Raw genomic sequence first — 18,757 nt, 5'->3', positions numbered from 1 at the left:
TTCAAGTTCTTTACCATTTCTAATCCATGGTTAATCGGGGTTTTTTGTGGGGGGTTTTTTAGGTTCTTTTGACTTAACGTTTTCTGATTTTTAAGCATTCTCCGTATATTAGCCCTTTATCGGGTTTTTGTTTGCGCGTATTTTTACTCAGGTTCCCTTTTGACTACTTAGCGGGGTTTTTTGTTGCTTTCTAACCCCAAAGCCACACTACTCCAGGTAGAAAGTGACGTCTGAGTTAACTGCGGAAGGCCAGGTGAAGTTAGCTGGGTGCCAGAACAAAAGAGCACAGTAGCAAAAAAAAAACACCGTGAATCTCAAAACGAAAAACAATGACTACGCAAATTCCTGCCAGCACACAAACGTGATCCTCCCCACCTACAGCCAGCCTCTAATCTCCTCCTCCAGGCCAGCGCCTGGCGCTTATGTCTGACGTCACGGACGCACCTCCCAATTCTCTTAGGCCGCGCAACCTCCGTGGCCATCCACCCCGCGCGCAGATGCGAATATTCTTGCGGCGCCGGAAGTCGAGGACACGTGACCGGGTGACAGCCCTCTCTAGGTTGCAGGGCTCGCTTTAGGTGTTGCGGCACGGGATGGCGGAGGCGCCTCCTGTCTCAGGTACTGTCCCGGCCCGCGCGGGACTGGGCCCCTCTCGGGGAGCGGAAGTTGGGTCAGTGGCGAGTCCTAGGGCTCCGGCCATTCATACCGCGAGAGTGGCGGTCGGGATAGTGAGAACCAGGGCTCGGGATAGTGGAAACCAGGGCTCGGGATAGTGGCTCGGAAGGGCCAAGCCACGCGCGTCGTGGGTACCGAGACCTCGACCGTCCTCCACTGGGTTGTGAAGCCCCGCAGCTGGGTTTCCAGGGAGAGCGGGTTTTTCCCGGCGCCCAGTGAATCGATGTGGGCGTCCCGCCTTCAGCCCAGCTCTACTGGGGCAGAGGCCGCACTAATCTCCAACAGGCGGGCGTCGGCGGAGTCACCGCCCGTGACGCCCGTGACGGTGGCGGGCTCTCGATGCGTGGCGGGGTGGCGCGTCCTGGGGCAGCAGAGCGAGCGCGAGCCGAACACCAGTGGTTTCTATTCTCAGAGTGCCACGCAGTGTGGCTGAGTCTCAGTTTCCTCATCCATCGGCTGGGGGTGAATAAGTAAATTCCTGTGAAGGCTCCCGCCCTGTACAGTACCTGTTCCGTAATTGTTAGCTCACTTATCTTGGGGTTGGTTCTGTGTGTAGACAGCTTCGTTTGGCTGTTCATGTAGCATCCATTTCCATTTCCTTCAAGGTGTACTTTAGGTCTTTGTTCTCCAAACTTTTGGGCAGACACCAAAAAGAAACATTTTACATCTGATTTAGTGCACATATGTGTATAATATAAAAAAGAACCGGAAGTTTTAGGAGGTAATCCTTTTTCTTACTAATTGCAATACACTCTATTTTCTCTTTTCTTTGAAGAAATACTTGTCACAACCCACTACATTGATTTCATTTCAGGACCCACTCTTTCTGGAAAAACAGGACAGCAGTTTGCAGCATGTGGTTTGTAAACATTGATTTTAGTCTTAGTTCTGCCACTTACCGGTGTTGGGGCACCAAGAAGAGTATATGTATGTTTGTGTTCTGGGTGGCCACTAAAATGTACTTGTTACTTTGGGTCTTGGTCAGAAAAGTTGCATTTGTCAAACCCTAGTCCTGATTTAGGTTTTAAATCTTGCGGGATGGGAACCTTTTAGGTTTGTGTGGTGTTTTATTATTCTCCCACCCATTTTTCACCCCAGATCTTCTAAACTGGATCCATTGATCTTCCCATCCTCAGGCTCCCTTCTGGCCCATTTGAGGCAGGAATGGGTGAGGCCAGTTGTGAGGTACAGTTTTGGCCTTCCTTGTTGTGCCCCAGGTTTGAGCTACCCACCCCCACATCTACTATGGCATATTTTCCTAGTCCAGAGACCTCTCCAGTCCCTCTCCTGTTCCTTAGTTTACTTTTTTTCTTTTCTTTTTTAAAGATTTTATTTACTTATTTGTCAGAGAGAGAGCCCAAGTGAGAGACTGAGTGAGCACAAGTGGGGGGAGCAGTAGGCAGAGGGAGAAGCAGGCTCCCCTTTGAGCAGGGAGCCCCACACGGGGCTCAATCCCAGGGTCCTGGGATCACGACCTGAACCAAAGGCAGACACTTAACCAACTGAGCCACCCCTATGTCCCCCTTAATTTGCTTTTGCCTTGGTTTCTACTCCATGCTCTTAATTCAGCATCATCTTTAGCCCACACCTCCCATCTCCACTCAGGGTTTAGTTCTCTTGCCCACTCCTGTCCTCAGTAACAGGTTCAGGTATGTCTTTCTGCCCATGGGCAGATTCTCCAATGCCAGCTTTGTTTCTTGACTTCATAATCTCTTGGATTTCCCCTTATTCTTCTCCTCTCACCTATTGGACACTTACTATGCTGCTGTGTTATCTTTGATCTAGGGTACCACTTATATTCTATTTACTGAGTAACTTCCAGCTACTTAAAATACTGAGGAGAAAAAGAAGGTATCTCACATCTTTGTGTCTCAGGTGCAGATTCCTGGTTTTTGTGCTCTTTTTTCCCCTTCCTCCTATCTCTCAAGGGTCTTTCTGAAGGCATTACCAACTACCTCATGTCTAGTGGAACCATACTGTGTTTGAATAGTGCTTCCCTGTTTAGACTCCCTAGTTGCATCGACTCCTTCTTGGTTAGCATGGAACACGTTCTTCCCATCCTTTACTAGGCTGTTCGGACAACTTAACTGACTTTTCTTCTGCCTCTTTCCAACTTTGTTTCTTCAAGAAGGAGCGGACTGTATGACACCCACTTGATCTAATCTACCCATTCCCACCTTTATGTTCTCTCTTAATGTTTCTGGAACATCTCCTTTGCCACCTTCTGAATCTTTATAATCCTCTTTGTTTTGTAAGGCTTTCCACCCAATCCCCAGAATTGCCTTTGTGAATGCTTTCAGGACACATCCTGAATTGAGTGAGAGGTTACCCTATGACCTTTATGATCTCGTTCAGTTCTTCAGTATATGTTTCTATGGTACCCACCTCCCAGCCTCTGACAGTGCAGTGTAAGAGTGTGGTACCTAGGACCATGTAGCCTGGGGTGGAATCCTGAGTCTGCTTTGGAACACCTCTGTGGCCTTTGGCAAGTAAATTTCTCAGTGTCACCTTTCTCCTCAGGAATGTAAGGATTAAATAGGTTAACAGATACAAAGTATTTAGAATAGTGCCTGGCACATGTTAATTACCTAATAAGTGTTAACATTTATTATTAAACCTGAAACCCACACTCTGCACTGCACCCATCTGAGGTCAGGTCTGTGTTTTAGATAGCCTGTAGTCCTAACTGCAAAAATAAAGCACCATTTTAACCACTTTATGTATGTTACTAATTTGCTTTATTCTTCATAGCAACATGTAGGGATTGTTAATTTCTCCATTCCTTATAAGAAAATTTGGGTTAAGTCATTTGCATAAAGACACAAGTGATGGCAAGGTCATAAACCCATGTCTTCCAAGCCCCACTGATTCGTAGTGTAGTTGACCCTTAAACATCGCATGATGATTTATGATTCCCCAGAAACTTAACAAATAACAGCCTACTATTGACTAGAAACCTTACCAGTAACATAAACAGTCAAGTAACACATATTTTGCATGATATATGTATTATATACTGTACTCTTACAATGAAGTAAGCTAGAGTAAATAAAATGTTATCAAGAAAATCAAAAGGAAGAGAAAATACATTTACAGTACTGTAAAAAATTGACATATAAGTGGACTTGTATAGTTCAAAACTTGTGTTGTTCAGAGGTCAACTGTATAATCCATATTTTACACATAATTCTGACTTTTCTACTAACTAGTGTTGTGTCCTTAGGCAAATCATTTACTCTTTGGGCTTCAGGGGAAAAAAATTACATTGGGGGAAGGAATTGAGTGGGTTGAAAAGGCATATACTTAATTTTTGAGACTCGTATTCTGGACTATATTATAAAGGTTATATATGGAAAACCTAAAATATATTCCTGGGTTGGGGGAAGAGATGAGAACTAATATACTCATTATGTTAAGTACTATCTATATGAAGTTTTACTTAAACTTCACAATAGCCTTTTGAAATAGTATCATCTTCTGTTAAGGATGAGGAAATGAAGGCTAAAAGCAATCAAATGATATTCCTAAACTCCTATGATAAATTGGAGAGCCAGACTTCAAACTGATTTTGGCTGACTTCAAAACCTGTTTACTTGATATTACACAATGCTACCTTAAGAGTTTTGAAAGACCACATGGAATCTGCTCATTTGATTCTCACCCCCAAATTGTTTGCTGACTTGAATTTTTTGATAAAGTAACTAGATACATAAATCATGCCTCATCAGGATGCCTGACTGGCTCAGTTGGCACAGCATGTGACTCTGGATCTTGGGGTTGTGATTTCAAGCCCCATATAGAGCATGGAGCTTACATTTAAAATGCTAATAATAATAATAATGCTTGGTCACCCAGGTGAGGAGTTTTAGTTAGTAGTTCTTAGCAGTGGCTATTGGTGAGGTTACTGGACATGGAATGGTCAGTGTTCCACAAGCATCTTGAACCCATCATATTCACAGGAAACCTAGGCCTCACTAAGAGCCTGTTGTATTTATACAAGTCTTTAGGAAAGTAATGTTTAGATAATGACTTAGAGTCTTCTGGGTTTCATGGGTGATAATTTATTTCTTCACTGACATGTCTATTTTTTTATGTCCTAGGTACTTTTAAATTCAACACAGATGCTGCTGAGTTTATTCCTCAGGAGAGAAAAAATTCTGGTCTAAGTTGTGGGAGTCAAAGGAGACTAGATTCTAATAGGATTGGTAGAAGAAATTATAGTTCACCACCTCCCTGTCCCCTTTCCAGGCAAGTCCCTTATGATGACATCTCTGCTGTTCATCAGCATGGTTATCCTTTGGGAAGCAAACCTAAAAGTCAGCAGATTTCTTTTCAGTCCTCTGCTTCTAACAAATCACTCAAGAACCATGGCCTTCAGAACCAACCTTGGCAGAAATTGAGGAGTGAAAAACAGCATATCAAAGTCAAGAAAGTACAGAATCTCACTGAGCAGACCTCAGATGCAGCTGGCTTAGAAAGTGTGGGTAGGTCAGAGAGTGGGACAAACCCCAGAGAACACAGCCCTTCTGAGAATGAGAAGGAAATTGTTGGTGCAGATCCCAGGGGAGCAAAACCCAAAAAAGCAGCCCAATTTGTGTACAGTTATGGTAGAGGACCAAAAGTCAAGGGAAAACTCAAATGTGAGTGGGGTAACAGAATGACTCCAAAATCCGAGGATGCTGGACCTGAAAATCCCAAACCTGTGGGGGTTATGCACCCTGACTCTTTGGATACATCCTTTAAAAAAGGAGTATTGGATGGATATGTAGCCAGACGCAATGAGCAGAGAAGATACCCACAGAAAAGGCCTCCCTGGGAAGTGGAAGGGGCCAGGCCACGACCAGGCAGGAATCCACCAAAACAAGAGGGCCAACGACTTACAAATGCCGGACCCAGGAACAACATGGCCCCCATTCCAAAGGATAATCCTAATGAAAGACCAGCTAAATCTGCCTGTGACAATGGGAACTTGGCAGTCGTCAACAAGTCTTCCAGAAGGATTGACCCAGAAAAATGTGCTGTAAGGAGGCAGGATCCTCAAGTAACATCTTTCCCCCGAGGCAAACAGAACCATGTGCTAAAGAATGTGGAAACACACACAGGTAAATCTATCTGGAAATGTTTTGTTTTGTTTTATTTTTAATAGATAATAAATTCACACAGTTGAGGAACCAGAAATCACAGTGAAACAGCTCTTTCTATCCTTGTTCATTATCTGCCTGGGTCCTGCCACCACTCGCTCCTCACCCTAGTAGGTAACCACTTAGTTTATATATATCATAAGCAAATACAAATAGGGAACTTTTTTTCTTAACAGACAAGAAATTTAGTAAGGGTTTTTTAAAATGCAGATATGGGTCCTACAGATGTTTGGTTACAAGATTTTTTATTTCTAATCATGAAAGCACAAGTAGGGGATGATGACATCTCCACTACCTCTCCTCGTTCCAGCCTGCAAGGAACTTGTCTCTTGTCTGCTTATCTGCAGGAGGTCCTGACCACTCTTGCCATCTTCAGTTTCTTTCTCTTAGTCCATCTGTCACACTACATCAGGAGAGGGTAGAGAGAGGTAGAGGGAGAGAATCCCAAGCAAACTCCCAGCTGAGCACAGAGCCAAATGCGGGGCTCGATCTCACGACCCCAAGATCATGTCCAGATCCAAAATCAGGAGTCCCACATTTAACCAGCTGAGCACCCAGACACACCTCTTTCTTCATTTTTATATCCTGTTGCTTAACATAGCTCTTAGAACATAATAAGTACTCAGCTCTGGCTGTTGGAAAGTTCTTCCTTACATTAAACTGAAAACTTCTTTCCAGTAAATACTTTCTATGCCCTGGTTCAAGTTCTGCCCTCTGAAGCAACACAGCAACCAGTCTCTCTCCTCACAGTTCCCCTCCCCCTAATTGCAGATCAACTTTTTTGCGGTATTTGAAGACACTTCTCATTTTCCCTAGGTATGTATTTCATCTAGGCTAACCACCTTTATTCCAGTAGCTTTTCCTCATGGACCTTCACCATCTGGTCTCTCTCCAGTTCAGTGTACATAGCCCAGCCCAACACATGAAGTTACCTCCTGCCTTGGTCTGTTTTCACACTGGCTTAATAGTTCTAGTTCTCATTTGCTTCATTAGGCACTTCTTCCTCTGGGACATCAACCTGTATGTGAACCAAAGTAATGATATACTAGACTTGTTTTTGAATTCGTAAGGCTGGTTAATAGTTTCCTTTCGCTTTATAACAAATTGCCACAAGTGTAGTGGCTTAAGAGAACACATTTATTATATCAGTTTCTTTGGGTCAGGAGTCTGGTTAGGGGTTAGCCAAGTTCTCTAATCAGAGCTTCCCAGGACTAGAATTTGGCCAGGGAGGCAACTCATCTGAGTCATAAGATTCTCTTCTCCTCTCACTGGTTGTTGGTAAGATATAGTTCCTTATGGGTGTAGAATGAGGCCCCCATATTCTTGCTGGCTATTGGCTGGGGGGCGGTCACTGAGCTTTTAGAGGTTACCTGCAATTTCCTACCACATGGCCCTCTACACAACATGGTAATTTTCTATTTCAAGGTCTTTAAGAACACATGTGTTACAGATTGTTCAAATCTCTCTGACTTCTATCTTTGATCCCTAGACTCTTTTGAAAGGGTTCGCCTGATTAGATCAGCCCCACCCGTACTCAAGGGGAGAAGATTATACAGGGCACACACACCTGTATGCATATGGGAATCTTTCGCCATCTTAAGAGTTCTGCCTAAGAAATCTCTCTTGACCTCACATACCCACATATTTTTGAGAATATTTTATTCACATTTATTGAATAAATATTTATGTATAAGCACTATTCTCAATACTGGGGGTACAGTACTGGTGAAATTCACATTCTGGTAGGGAAGGCAGGCAGAAAGTTCTTAAACCAAAATTTAATATGCCAGGTGATGGGTAAGGGCTAACGAGAATATAAATCTGGTTAAAAGGACAGTAACAGCAGCATTTGTCTAACTAGGTTTGTCTGTTTGAGGAGACACTTGAATAGAGACCAGAAGGAAATGCAGCAGCGCACCATGTGGCTCTCTGAAGAATATCCAAGCAGAGGGAGAATCAAGTTTAGATTCGGGTGGAGGGGAGACATTGTGAGCAACGGAAGAGGCGGGCAGTAGAGGAGGTCAGAGAAGTCACAAGGACTGGATCATGTGAAGCCCTTGGACTTGGTTCTGATTAAGAATATGAGAAGCAGGGGCGCCTGGGTGGCTCAGTGGGTTAAGCCGCTGCCTTCGGCTCAGGTCATGATCTCAGGGTCCTGGGATCGAGTCCCACATCGGGCTCTCTGCTCAGCAGGGAGCCTGCTTCCCTTCCTCTCTCTCTGCCTGCCTCTCTGCCTACTTGTGATCTCTCTCTCTCTCTCTCTCTGTCAAATAAATAAATAAATCTTAAAAAAAAAAAAAAGAATATGAGAAGCAGCTCAAGGTTTTAGGGAAAAAGGATGACATGATATTACTAGCATTCTAAAACAATCACTCACCCTGCTGTTTGGAGAATTGGCTCTTAAGTAAGCAAGGGGACAAGTTAGGAGGCTGTTGCGGTAATTCACATAGTTGATGATAGAGACTTGGACTAGGGTAGTAGTGTTGGAAGAGGTAAGAGCGTTACACTTTGGATGTATTTGGAAGATAAAACTCTTAGGATTTGCAAATAGACAAGATGTTGGCTGCAAGAGAGAATGAGAGGAGTCAAGGACCAAGCCAAGGCTTTTGTGTCTGAGTAATGTAAAATTAGAATTGCTGGGGCACCTGACTGGCTCAGTCCGTGGAGCATGTGACTCTGATCTCTGGGTTATAGGTTCGAGCTCCACATTAGCTATGGAGATTATTTTAAAAATAAAACCTTTAAAAAAAAAAAAAAACAGAATTGCCAGATACTGAAGTGGTAAAACTGCTGGGAGAGAAAAGGTGTTGTTTGTTTTGAAAATCTTCAGTTTGAGATAATTTTAGATTTATAGAAAAGTTACAAAGATAGTACTGGGAATTCCCATAGATCCTTCACCCAGCTTTGTCTAATGTTAATATCTTATATAACCAACTCTGGCCTTTGGTCAAAACTAAGAAATTAACAGTAATATAAACTAAACTGTAGACTTCATTTGGACTTTGCCATTTTTTCCCACTGCCATCCTTTTTTGTCCCAGCATCCAGTCCAGGATACCAGGTTGACATTAGTCACCCATCATGTCTCCTTGGTCTCCTCTCAGTCTTTCTTAGTCTTTTTGTTGGAAAGGTTTTCTTGGTCTTCCCTTGTTGGAAAAGATGCTTTGGGATATGTTTTGTTTTGTCTACTCCTTGTTTAGAAAATTAAGAGAATTAGGGAGTTAAAAATTCAGGCAGAGATCTGGACTGGAGATTTAAATTTGGGAACTTTCAGCACTGAGTCCTCTAACAGACTAGAGGTCTCCTAAGGTGTGAGTGTAGTTAGAGAAGAAAGATTGGAGGGTAGAGCCTTTCTATACCTCAGTGTTTCAAGGTTAGAAGATAGGGACCCATCAAAAGAGATGGGGAATGAGTAGGAATTGAACTAGGAAGTGAACCATGTTTTTGTTTGTTTAAAGTATTTATTTATTTATTTGAGAGAGAAAACATAAACAGGAGGAATGGCAGAGGGAGAGGGAGAGGTAGGTTGTCCTCTGAGCAGGGAGCCCAATACAGGGCTTGACCCCAGGATCCTGTGTTCATGACCAGAGCCAAAGGCAGACACTTAACCGAGCCACCCAGGCATCACAGAAGTGAACCATGTTTTGTTTTGTTTTGTTTAAAGGTTTATTTATTTACTTATTTGACAGAGATCATGAGTAGGCAGAGAGGCAGGCAGGAAGAGAGGGAAAAGCAGGCTCCCTGCTGAGCGGGCCTGATGTGGGGCTCAATCCCAGGACCAGTGATCATGACCTGAGCCGAAGGAAGAGGCTTTAACCCACTGAGCCACCCAGGTGCCCCAAAGGCTTTATTTAATTATTTGACAGACAGAGAGAGATCACAAGTAGGCAGAGAGGCAGGCAGAGAGAAAGAGGGGGAAGCAAGCTCCCCGCTGAGCAGAGAGCCCAATGTGGGCCTCGATCCCAGGATCCTAAGATCATGACCTGAGCTGAAGGCAGAGGCCTAACCCTCTGAGCCACCTGGGTGCCCAGAAGTTAACCATGTTTTAAACACCAAACTGAAAAAAAAGAGCTCAAGGAGAAGGATCAGTTGTGCCAAATGCTGTTGATGAATCCAGCAAGAGGACAACTTCATATTGATTGTTGGATTTGGTGGTGTGAAGGTTATTGGTCTTGATAAGAGCAGTTTTGGTAGAGTAGTGGAGGTGAAAGCGTGATTAGAATGGAAAGAGAGGGTGACCCCAGATAAAAGTCTCCCTGGCTGCTTGAGAGTGGTCTTTGCTTATTCTTGTTCTATACCGAGAGAAACTAGCACTGCTCCTGTTCTCCCAAACTGTCTGGATCCCTCTTTCTCTGGTAATAGGATCCCCTATATCCTTAGTCCATTTCTGCTCTGCTCCTACTTTTAATTAATCTGTGGCCTTCTCAAGCTCACCCCTTTCCGGGCAGCCTGTTTAGAGCATTCTCTTTTCCTTTATCCCACTTGCCTTAGTTTCGGGAAGACGGGAAGAGCCTGCTCCTTTCTCAGTGTCCTTTCTGAACCCCATTATATTTCTACCTTGTTTCAGAATCCCTGCTCCGGTACATCACTTTTTGGCTACATCACCTCCCATGTCTCTTTATCTTTGTCATGTTTTAGCCCTAGTGTCATTTATTAATGCCTCCTGCCTATATCTTTCCTCTTCCAAAGTGATTCTCAAAGTATAGTTACAGACCAGCAGCTGAAAAGCATATTCTTGGGTCTCACCTCCGTCTTAACAAACAGAAATTCTGGGAGTAGGGCCCAGTAGTCTTATTTTTTATCAAGCCTCCAAGTGACTCTGATTTGAGAACCACTGATTTACCATAAATCCTGCTATTACTCTGCAAGACTTTAGTGATCATATGGATTATACCATTCTCACGTCCTTTGATCTTCTCAGCCACAGTGACCTTCATCTTCATTATCCCTCCATACCCACTACTACTTTCTGACCATAACCTCCTGTCCTCTGGCACTCTGGAGTCTGTTCCACCCACTAACTGTATCATCAGCTGTTTCTCATTCTTTATTCCCTCCTCAGGCTGAGCCTTAATGTAATTTTAAAGTATTATCCTTCTGCCAAACCATTTGGCAGAACGCCCACCCTGGGTTGATACTGCAGTCTACCTTTTCTGCTCCATCTGACTAACAGAATGCTGTTCCAGGAAATCATATGATAGTACAGATTTGGTGCTGCTGCAGACTCACCCTCTCAGGGAAGTCTTCCTGATCACCCTCTTTAGAACTCAAGTATTTCCCCCACCACCAGCATTCCCTATCCTTTACTGGTTTATTTTTCTCCGTAGCACTTATCACTATTCAATGATGAATTGAAATTCATACTGTCTATGGTTATGCGTTTTCATATAATTTTAATAACTTTTCATTATTTATTGTTTCCCTTCCCCTACTGGGTAGTAACTTCCTAAGGGCAGTAGATTTTTGTCTGGTTGTTTACCATGTATTCTTAGTGTTTAAACAATGCCTGGCACACAGTAGGTTCTCAGTAAACATTTTTGATTGTGATTCTCCAACTTCAGTTGACTTTCAGTACTGCACATTTCCCCTTATATGGCCTTGGTTAGCTGCCCTTCTCATTTTCATCCAAGACTACTCCAAATCTTTTCCAGGCTTACTCAGACCTTCTTGCCATTCGTCTCCCTCAAACTCAGTGGACCTCCTTGCCTCTTCACAGACAAAGGGGAGATCATCAGGCATAATTTTCTCAGCTTTTTGCTCCCTTTAATGCAAACTCGAGACATCTGTGCCTAGCTTCCTTTTCTTTCACCCATTCTAAAATCTTTGTTTTCTTTCAGCAGCCTTTTCACACATACCATTCCAAGTTTTCAGCCTGAAGCTGTCTTCCCAAGTCTGCACACACTCTGAAAGAAAAAACTTCCCTTGTCATATGCCCCCCTCGCTGTCCCCCACCTCCACCCCGTGTTTCCTTCCATTCTAGTCTAATCAAGAATCACCACTTTATTTCCTTTTACCTATTTTGGTTCACTTCTCAGACTTCTGCCATCACCACCACTTGACTCACAGCTACTGGTAAGTCTTTAATGCCTTTCTATTTGTCACACCCATCAGACAGATGTATTTCAGCCTTTATCCTGGGCTTCCCTTTGAGTTTTAGGCAAAGGGTCTGTTGAAATGTTACTTCCTTGATATTACACATTTCTGATCCTCCTCGTTCTCCTTGGCTATTCCTGTTTATGTCCTTCAAGTTTCTCTTCCTCCACCTCTTTTTTTTTTTTTTTTTTTAAGATTTTATTTATTTATTTGACACAGAGATCACAAGTAGGCAGAGAGAGGTGGGGAAGCAGGCTCCCTGCTGAGCAGAGAGCCCAACGTGGGTCTTGATCCCAAGACTCTAGGATTATGACCCAAGCCAAAGGCAGAGGCTTTAACTCACTGAGCCACCCAGGTGCCCCTCCACCTCTTTCTTAAATGTTGGTGTTTCCTAGGGCTTTATCTTAGCCCTCTGTTGTTCTTACTTGATTAAGGTCTCATTGGAAGATTACAGCTGGTTCCATTTCTTTCAGCCACTGCCTCTGTGCTGTGCTGACTTCTAAACTTTTACCTCCAGTCCCTAAGCTCTGCCACAAGCTTTGGACTCATATAAATAAATGTGGTATCTGACGAATGCTTCATACTCAACAAAACAATCTTTTTTTTTTTTTTTTTTAAGATTTTGTTTATTTATTTGTTAGAGAGAGAGAGAACAAGCAGGGAGAACAGGCAGGCAGAGGGAGAAGCAGGCTCCCTAGTGAGCAAGGAGCCAGATGCAGGACTTGATCCCAGGACTCCAGGATCGTGACCTGAACAGAGGGCAGATGCTTAACCAACTGAGCCACCCAGGAGTCTCTCAGCATAACCATCTTGAACATGTTTACCATATTTATATTGTATTAGCTTCTTTTTTTTTTTTTAAGATTTTATTTATTTGACAGAGATCACAAGTAGGCAGAGAGAGAGAGGAAGGGAAGCAGGCTCCCCACTGAGCAGAGAGCCCAATGCGGGGCTCGATCCCAGGACCCTGAGATCATGACCTGAGCCGAAAGCAGAGGCTTTAACCCACTGAGCCACCCAGGCGCCCCCTTTTTTTTTTAAGATTTTTTTTTTTTTTTTACTTGGCAGCTGCCAAGCAGCTTAAGCAGCTGCCTTTGGCTCAGGTCATGATCCCAGAGTCCTGGGATCGAGCCCCACATCAGGCTCCCTGCTCCATGGGAAGCCTGCTTCCTTCTCCCACTCCCCACACTTGTGTTCCTCTCTCTCTCTGTGTCTCTCAAATAAATCGATAAAATCTTTAAAAAAAAAAAAAAGATTTATTTATTTACTTTTAGAGAGAGAGAGAGTGAGCACATGGGCAAGAGGGGCAGAGGGAGAAAGAATCTCAAGCAAATTTCGCACTGAGCATGGAGCCCATGTATTAGCTTTTTAAAAACAGCTGCCTCGCGTTAAATGAGGTAACTTAATAAAGTCAGTTTAGTAGGTAACTCACCTTTAGTCCCACCATCCAGATAGAACCAGCTTTAACCTTTTGTTCTGTTTTCTTATAGAATTTTCCAATGCTCAGTTTTACATTGTTGAAATCATGTAATATAAACGTGTTCATCTTTTTGCTTATGTTATATATTTTTCTGCTCATTAAGAAATCCTTGCACTTTATTCTAAACATATAATATGCAATTAAAAATAGATAAGCATTAATATTTGAACAATCTCCCTTTTTTTTTTTTTAAGATTTTATTTATTTAGTTGACAGAGAGGCAGAGCACAAATAGGCAGAATGGCAGGCAGAGGGAGAAGGAGAAGCAGGCTCCCTGCCAAGCAGGGAGCCTAATGCGGGGCTTGATCCCAGGACCCTGGGATCCTGACACAAGCCGAAGGTAGCCACTCAACCGACTGAGCCACCCAGGCGCCCCACAGTCTCCCATTTTTTAATCTATTTTTTATTTTTGCTGATTTTAAACTAAATTCCAGATACCAGATTAGTTTTAGTGTACATCTGTTTTTTTTAATGGCTCTTTCTTTCTTTTCAACTTAATCACAGTGTTTTCTTTGATTATTCAAAGCAGGATTGCTTTTGGGTTTTTTTTAACAGTTATTTATTGGTACATCTGAGAAGTCTGTAGTCAGTTAACACTTCACTCCATTCTCTTCTGATTATTTCAGTGGACATATCACCCTCTTTACTGACATGCTTTCAAAGGAGAAGTATAGAGTAGACATTGTTGTGACTGAGTAATTATGGAGAAACCCTAATCAAAGAGAATTTAAGATTGAAGAAAAGCCAGTAGTCAGGAAAGGGCTGGCAGCCAGCAGACAAGTGTCTTGGGCCTGAAATGTGATAGTTTACCAGGACAGAGCTATTCTGGATAAAACTGAAGTATTATTGGTGAAAGGATTATATTGTTTCTCTTCCTGGGTCTTTCTGGAATTTTTGCTATATTTTTATTTCTTTTTATTCATTCATTCATACAAGTATCATTGAGTACCCACTATCAAAAAAAAAAAAAAAAAAAAGGAGTGTACATTCTATGTATAGAGTTAGGAAATAAGATTAAAAAAGTAAAATACATGCTATAAAAGAGAGGATATGTAAGTGGTGTGGAGAAAATAAATGATCTATAAGATTCAAGTGGTGTGGAGGAAAATACATACGGGAAAGTGATAGGGAATGATGAGGGAGCGGGTTGCAATTTTTTAAAATATGGCCAAGGCCAGTCTTCTCATTGAGAAGATCACATTTTGAGTAAACACCTGAAGATGGTAAGGAACTGAGCTATGCCAATGTCTAGGGAGTAGCATTGGGCAGAGGGAGCAACAAGTTATAAAGACCCTCACGCAGAAATCTGCCTGCCAGTCTGGGACCAGGAAGGAGGCCAGTGTGTTCTTAGAGTAGTGACTTAGGGAAAGAGAAATAGGTGGAGACCGGAAGTGATGAAGGCCATTGTGAGGACTTTGGCTTTTATAGACATGTGAAGTCAGAACCATTGGCAAGTTCTGGACTTGAGTTGCATTATCTAATTTGCATTTTAACAGGCTCCCTCTGGCTGCTGTGGTGAGAATAGACTGAAGTAGGGCAAGGGCAGAAGTAGGAAGACTAGTTAGGAGGCCATTTTAATAATCCAGGTGAATAGATAGTGGCTTGAGCCACAGTAATAGCAGCAGGGGTTGGATTCTGGATGAATTCTGAATATAGTACTAGGATTTACTGTCAGATTCAAAATGGGATGTGAGAGAAACAGCCTTTGGAGAAGGCTTAGAGCTTTGTGGGTTATTCAAAGTTGGCAGTTGTTCCCACTTTGCTATATGTATGTGCATTCTAGTGGTCAGTTTCACTGTGACTAGATTTAGAAACATCACATATAAAACAATAATTATTAATATGTTATTAATATAATTATTAACAAGCCAAAACTTAATGAGTAAGAGAAACAATAAAATAAAAAGACAACCTTCAGGGCAAAAATCAAAACAGTAGTCAATCATAGGGTTCTCGTGTATGTTCCCAACCTCACTTACTTTTTTGTGTCCTTCACTTCTCACTTCTGTCCTAAAATAGTCAATAGGCACTTTCCACAAAATTTATTCCAAATGTAATTCTCACAGACTGTTCCTCTGCACAGTCAGGCTCTTGTATGTAGATGACTTACTCATAATCTTACTCTTTAATGAGCTCTCTCTTACTTACCCCTTCAGAATCTTTCATATGTAGCATACTAAATGGTAGGAGTTTAATTAACTTTGTTATTCAGAGACATTAACCAATGCAGAGTAGGGTGTCCCTGCTTTTAAGAAAGAATCTATGTCTGGTTTTTTAGTTTTTTTAATATAATTCAGTTTTTTCTTTTTTAAAGGTTTTATTTATTTATTTGACAGACAGAGATCACAAGTAGGCACAGAGGCAGGCAGAGAGAGAGGAGGAAGCAGGCTTCCTGCTGAGCAGAGAGCAGATTCAGGGCTCAATCCCAGGACTCTGAGATCATGAGCTGAGCCAGAGGTTAAAGGCAGAGGCTTTAACCCACAGAGCCACCCAGGCGCCCCAGTATAATTCAATTTTTTGATGTGTTTATCATTTACCTAAAGCAAGTAGATTTCTCTTTATCAACCACACAAATCTTTATTCCAGGCTTTTGTCCGAACAAAAGAGCTATTTCAGAAACTACTGGTGCCTGGGGTACCTGGGTGGTTCAGTCGTTAATCGGCTGCCTTGGGCTCGGGTCATGATCTCAGGGTCCTGGGATTGAGTCCCGCATGGGGCCCCCTGCTCAGTGGGGAGCCTGCTTCTCCCCCTCCCTCTGCCACTCCCCCCTTCTCATGCTTCTTCTCTCTCTCTGCGTCAAATAAATAAGTAGATAGATAGAAACTACTGAAGCCTGAAACTTTCAAGGGAGAGAGCTGATACTCATTTATTTCTTCATCCATTCATTTAATAAATATTTACTGAGCACCTGCTAATGGCTAGGCACTGGAAATACAACAGTGAGCAAGGCAGACAAGGCCCTGACCCTGTCTCACAGACTTTATAGTTCTTGTGTTTTGTATTTTTTTTGCCATTAAATTAGACAAACAGAAAGTAATCTTATGAAAGCTAATATTCTAAAATGATTAAAATGTGAGCTTTGTGACCTTAGGTAAGTGATTGAACTACTTTGAGCCTCAGTTTCTTCATCTATAAAATGGTACCTATATTACAGCCTTTTTACAAAAATTAAATATATGTAAAGTGCATAAGCATAGCACTTGGCATGATATATTTAAGGTTAATTAGTTTATTCTTAAAACCTATTTGGACCCAATAACAAATAAAATAGTATTATGAAGTAAATGCTGTAAGTATAGACTGAAAGAGGCGCCTGGGTGGCTCAATAAATTAAGCGTCTGCCTTTAGCTCAGGTCATAATTTTGGGATCCTGGGATTGAGCCCCATGTCAGGCTCCCTGCTCAGAAGAAATTCTCTTTGTCTTTCTCTCTCTCTCTCTTTTTAAAACACACACACACACATACATCTGAGAGTACCTGACTCTACTTCGGATCTAAAAAGGCTTTGTTGAGATCGTGTTTGAGGAAAAATCTGGAAGTCAGCGAAGGTAATAAGGAATCCAGCTGGGAGGATTCCTAATGATGCTGATCTCCTTCACCAGATGCTGGGCTTCTGGAACCAGGGTCTGTGTCTCCTTCAGTCTAGTAACCCTACCATGGCATTATAAGAACATCTTTTTTGAGTAGATCAACTAAAGACTTCCATGGAAACTACTAGAAGAAATGAGACTTCTTTTTTTTTGAGATGAGACTTTCATGGCAACTACTAGAAAGGAGGTAACCCACCCTGGGTTGTTGGAACCTATCCAGGCTTAGGTTTCTTTCGGTTGACCACTGCAGTTTTGTGAGCTTTTTCCAAGCCTGACTTCACGGATCTGGATCAGATTCATAGGAGGTAGGACAGGTGCTACAGTTGTTGCTTCTGAGGAACAGAAGCAACTTGCTGTGTTATAAGGGGCATTTGGCTATTCTGGGCAATTCCTGGGCAGTTTCCGGGGACTGTTTCCTCAATTGTGCAAATCCCCACCTGAATGTCCACTTCCTAAGTCTTCTTCCTCAGCATACTCCTGTTCTTCTTCGCCCCAAACACTGAACAGCCACCTTACTCAGAATTAGACATACTTAAAACCTTTGTGTTTGGAGATTTCCCTTAAATGCCTTGCTGATCCTTGGCTGACTAAAGTAAGGAATGTTTTTCTGTGTTTGAATTAATTTGTTTGTTTGTTTTTTAAAACAGGTTCTCTAATTGAACAGCTTACTACAGAAAAATATGAGTGCATGGTGTGCTGTGAATTGGTTCGTGTCACAGCGCCAGTGTGGAGCTGTCAGAGCTGTTATCATGTGTTTCATTTGAACTGCATAAAGAAATGGGCAAGGTCTCCAGCATCTCAAGCAGGTCAGTTGTTTCTCTCTTCTTTTTTTTTTTTTTTTTTTTTTTTTTTTTTAATATTTTATTTATTTATTTGACACAGAGAGAGAGATCACAAGTAGGCAGAGAGGCAGGCAGAGAGAGAGGGAAGAAGCAGGCTCCCTGCTGAGCAGAGAGCCTGATGTGGGGCTCGATCCCAGGACCCTGGGATCATGACCTGAGCCAAAGACAGAGGCTTAACCCACTGAGCCAACCTTGCGCCCCTGTTTCTCTCTTCTGAATAGTTATTCTCACTCATTTGATATGTTCAGGTTTTAAACTTAGCTTTTTTTTTTTAAGATTTTATTTTATTTCTTTTATTTCTTTTTATTTGTCAGGGAGGACGCATGCACAAGCAGGGGGAGTGGCAGGCAGAGGGAGAAGCAGGCTTCCAGCTGAGCAAAGAGCCCAATGTGGGACTCAGTCCGAGGGCTCTGGGATCATGACCTGAGCCAAAGGCAGATGCTTAACCAACTGAGCCACCCAGACATCCCTAAGGTTTTATTTTTAAATATACCCAGTGTGGGGCTCCAACTTACAACCCTGAGATCAAGTCATATGTTCCACTGACTGAGCCATCCAGGCACTCCTTAAACTTAGATTTAAAAATAACTAATTCCTTGGGGTGCCTGCGTGGCTCAGTCATTAAGTGTCTGCCTTCAGCTCAGATCATGTTTGCAGTGTCCTGGGATCAAGCCCCACATCGGGTTCCCTGCTCAGCAAGAAGCCTGCTTCTCCTTCTCCCACTCCCCCTGCTTGGGTTCCTTCTCTTGCTGTGTCTCTCTCTGTCAAATAAATAAATAAAATCTTTAAGAATAATAAAAATAACCAATTCCTCTTGAATATTTTATCTGTTCTGTTTCCTTGAACACATGTTTCAGATGACTGGTATGAAGCTGTAGATATTGAATAAAGAACTAAGGGGCACCTGATTGGCTCAGTTGGTAGAGCATGTAACTCTT

The 18,757-nt window shown here is 42.5% G+C and overlaps 1 protein-coding gene across 11 annotated transcripts in view; it reads left to right on the top strand.

Annotated features, from left to right (window-relative positions):
* The first annotated feature begins 466 nt into the window (after window positions 1-466).
* Window positions 467-18,757, top strand: part of NFX1 (nuclear transcription factor, X-box binding 1) — an 81,405-nt gene continuing 63,114 nt past the window's right edge. For all 11 annotated transcript variants that reach the window (XR_009346295.1, XR_009346294.1, XM_059141543.1 and 8 more), the window contains exons 1-3: window positions 467-618; window positions 4,776-5,777; window positions 17,625-17,783. Coding sequence is in view for 9 of the 11 variants with exons in the window: in XM_059141543.1 (XP_058997526.1) it covers window positions 594-618; window positions 4,776-5,777; window positions 17,625-17,783 (1,186 nt within the window). In the remaining 2 variants the exon portion in view is untranslated. The remainder of the gene's footprint in view (window positions 619-4,775; window positions 5,778-17,624; window positions 17,784-18,757) is intronic.

This window comes from Mustela lutreola, chromosome 12, assembly GCF_030435805.1.
Source record: "Mustela lutreola isolate mMusLut2 chromosome 12, mMusLut2.pri, whole genome shotgun sequence".
Taxonomy (NCBI): Eukaryota; Metazoa; Chordata; class Mammalia; order Carnivora; family Mustelidae; genus Mustela; species Mustela lutreola.
Note: the sequence above shows the minus strand (reverse complement) of the source record. Positions and strands in the feature narration are given on the sequence as shown.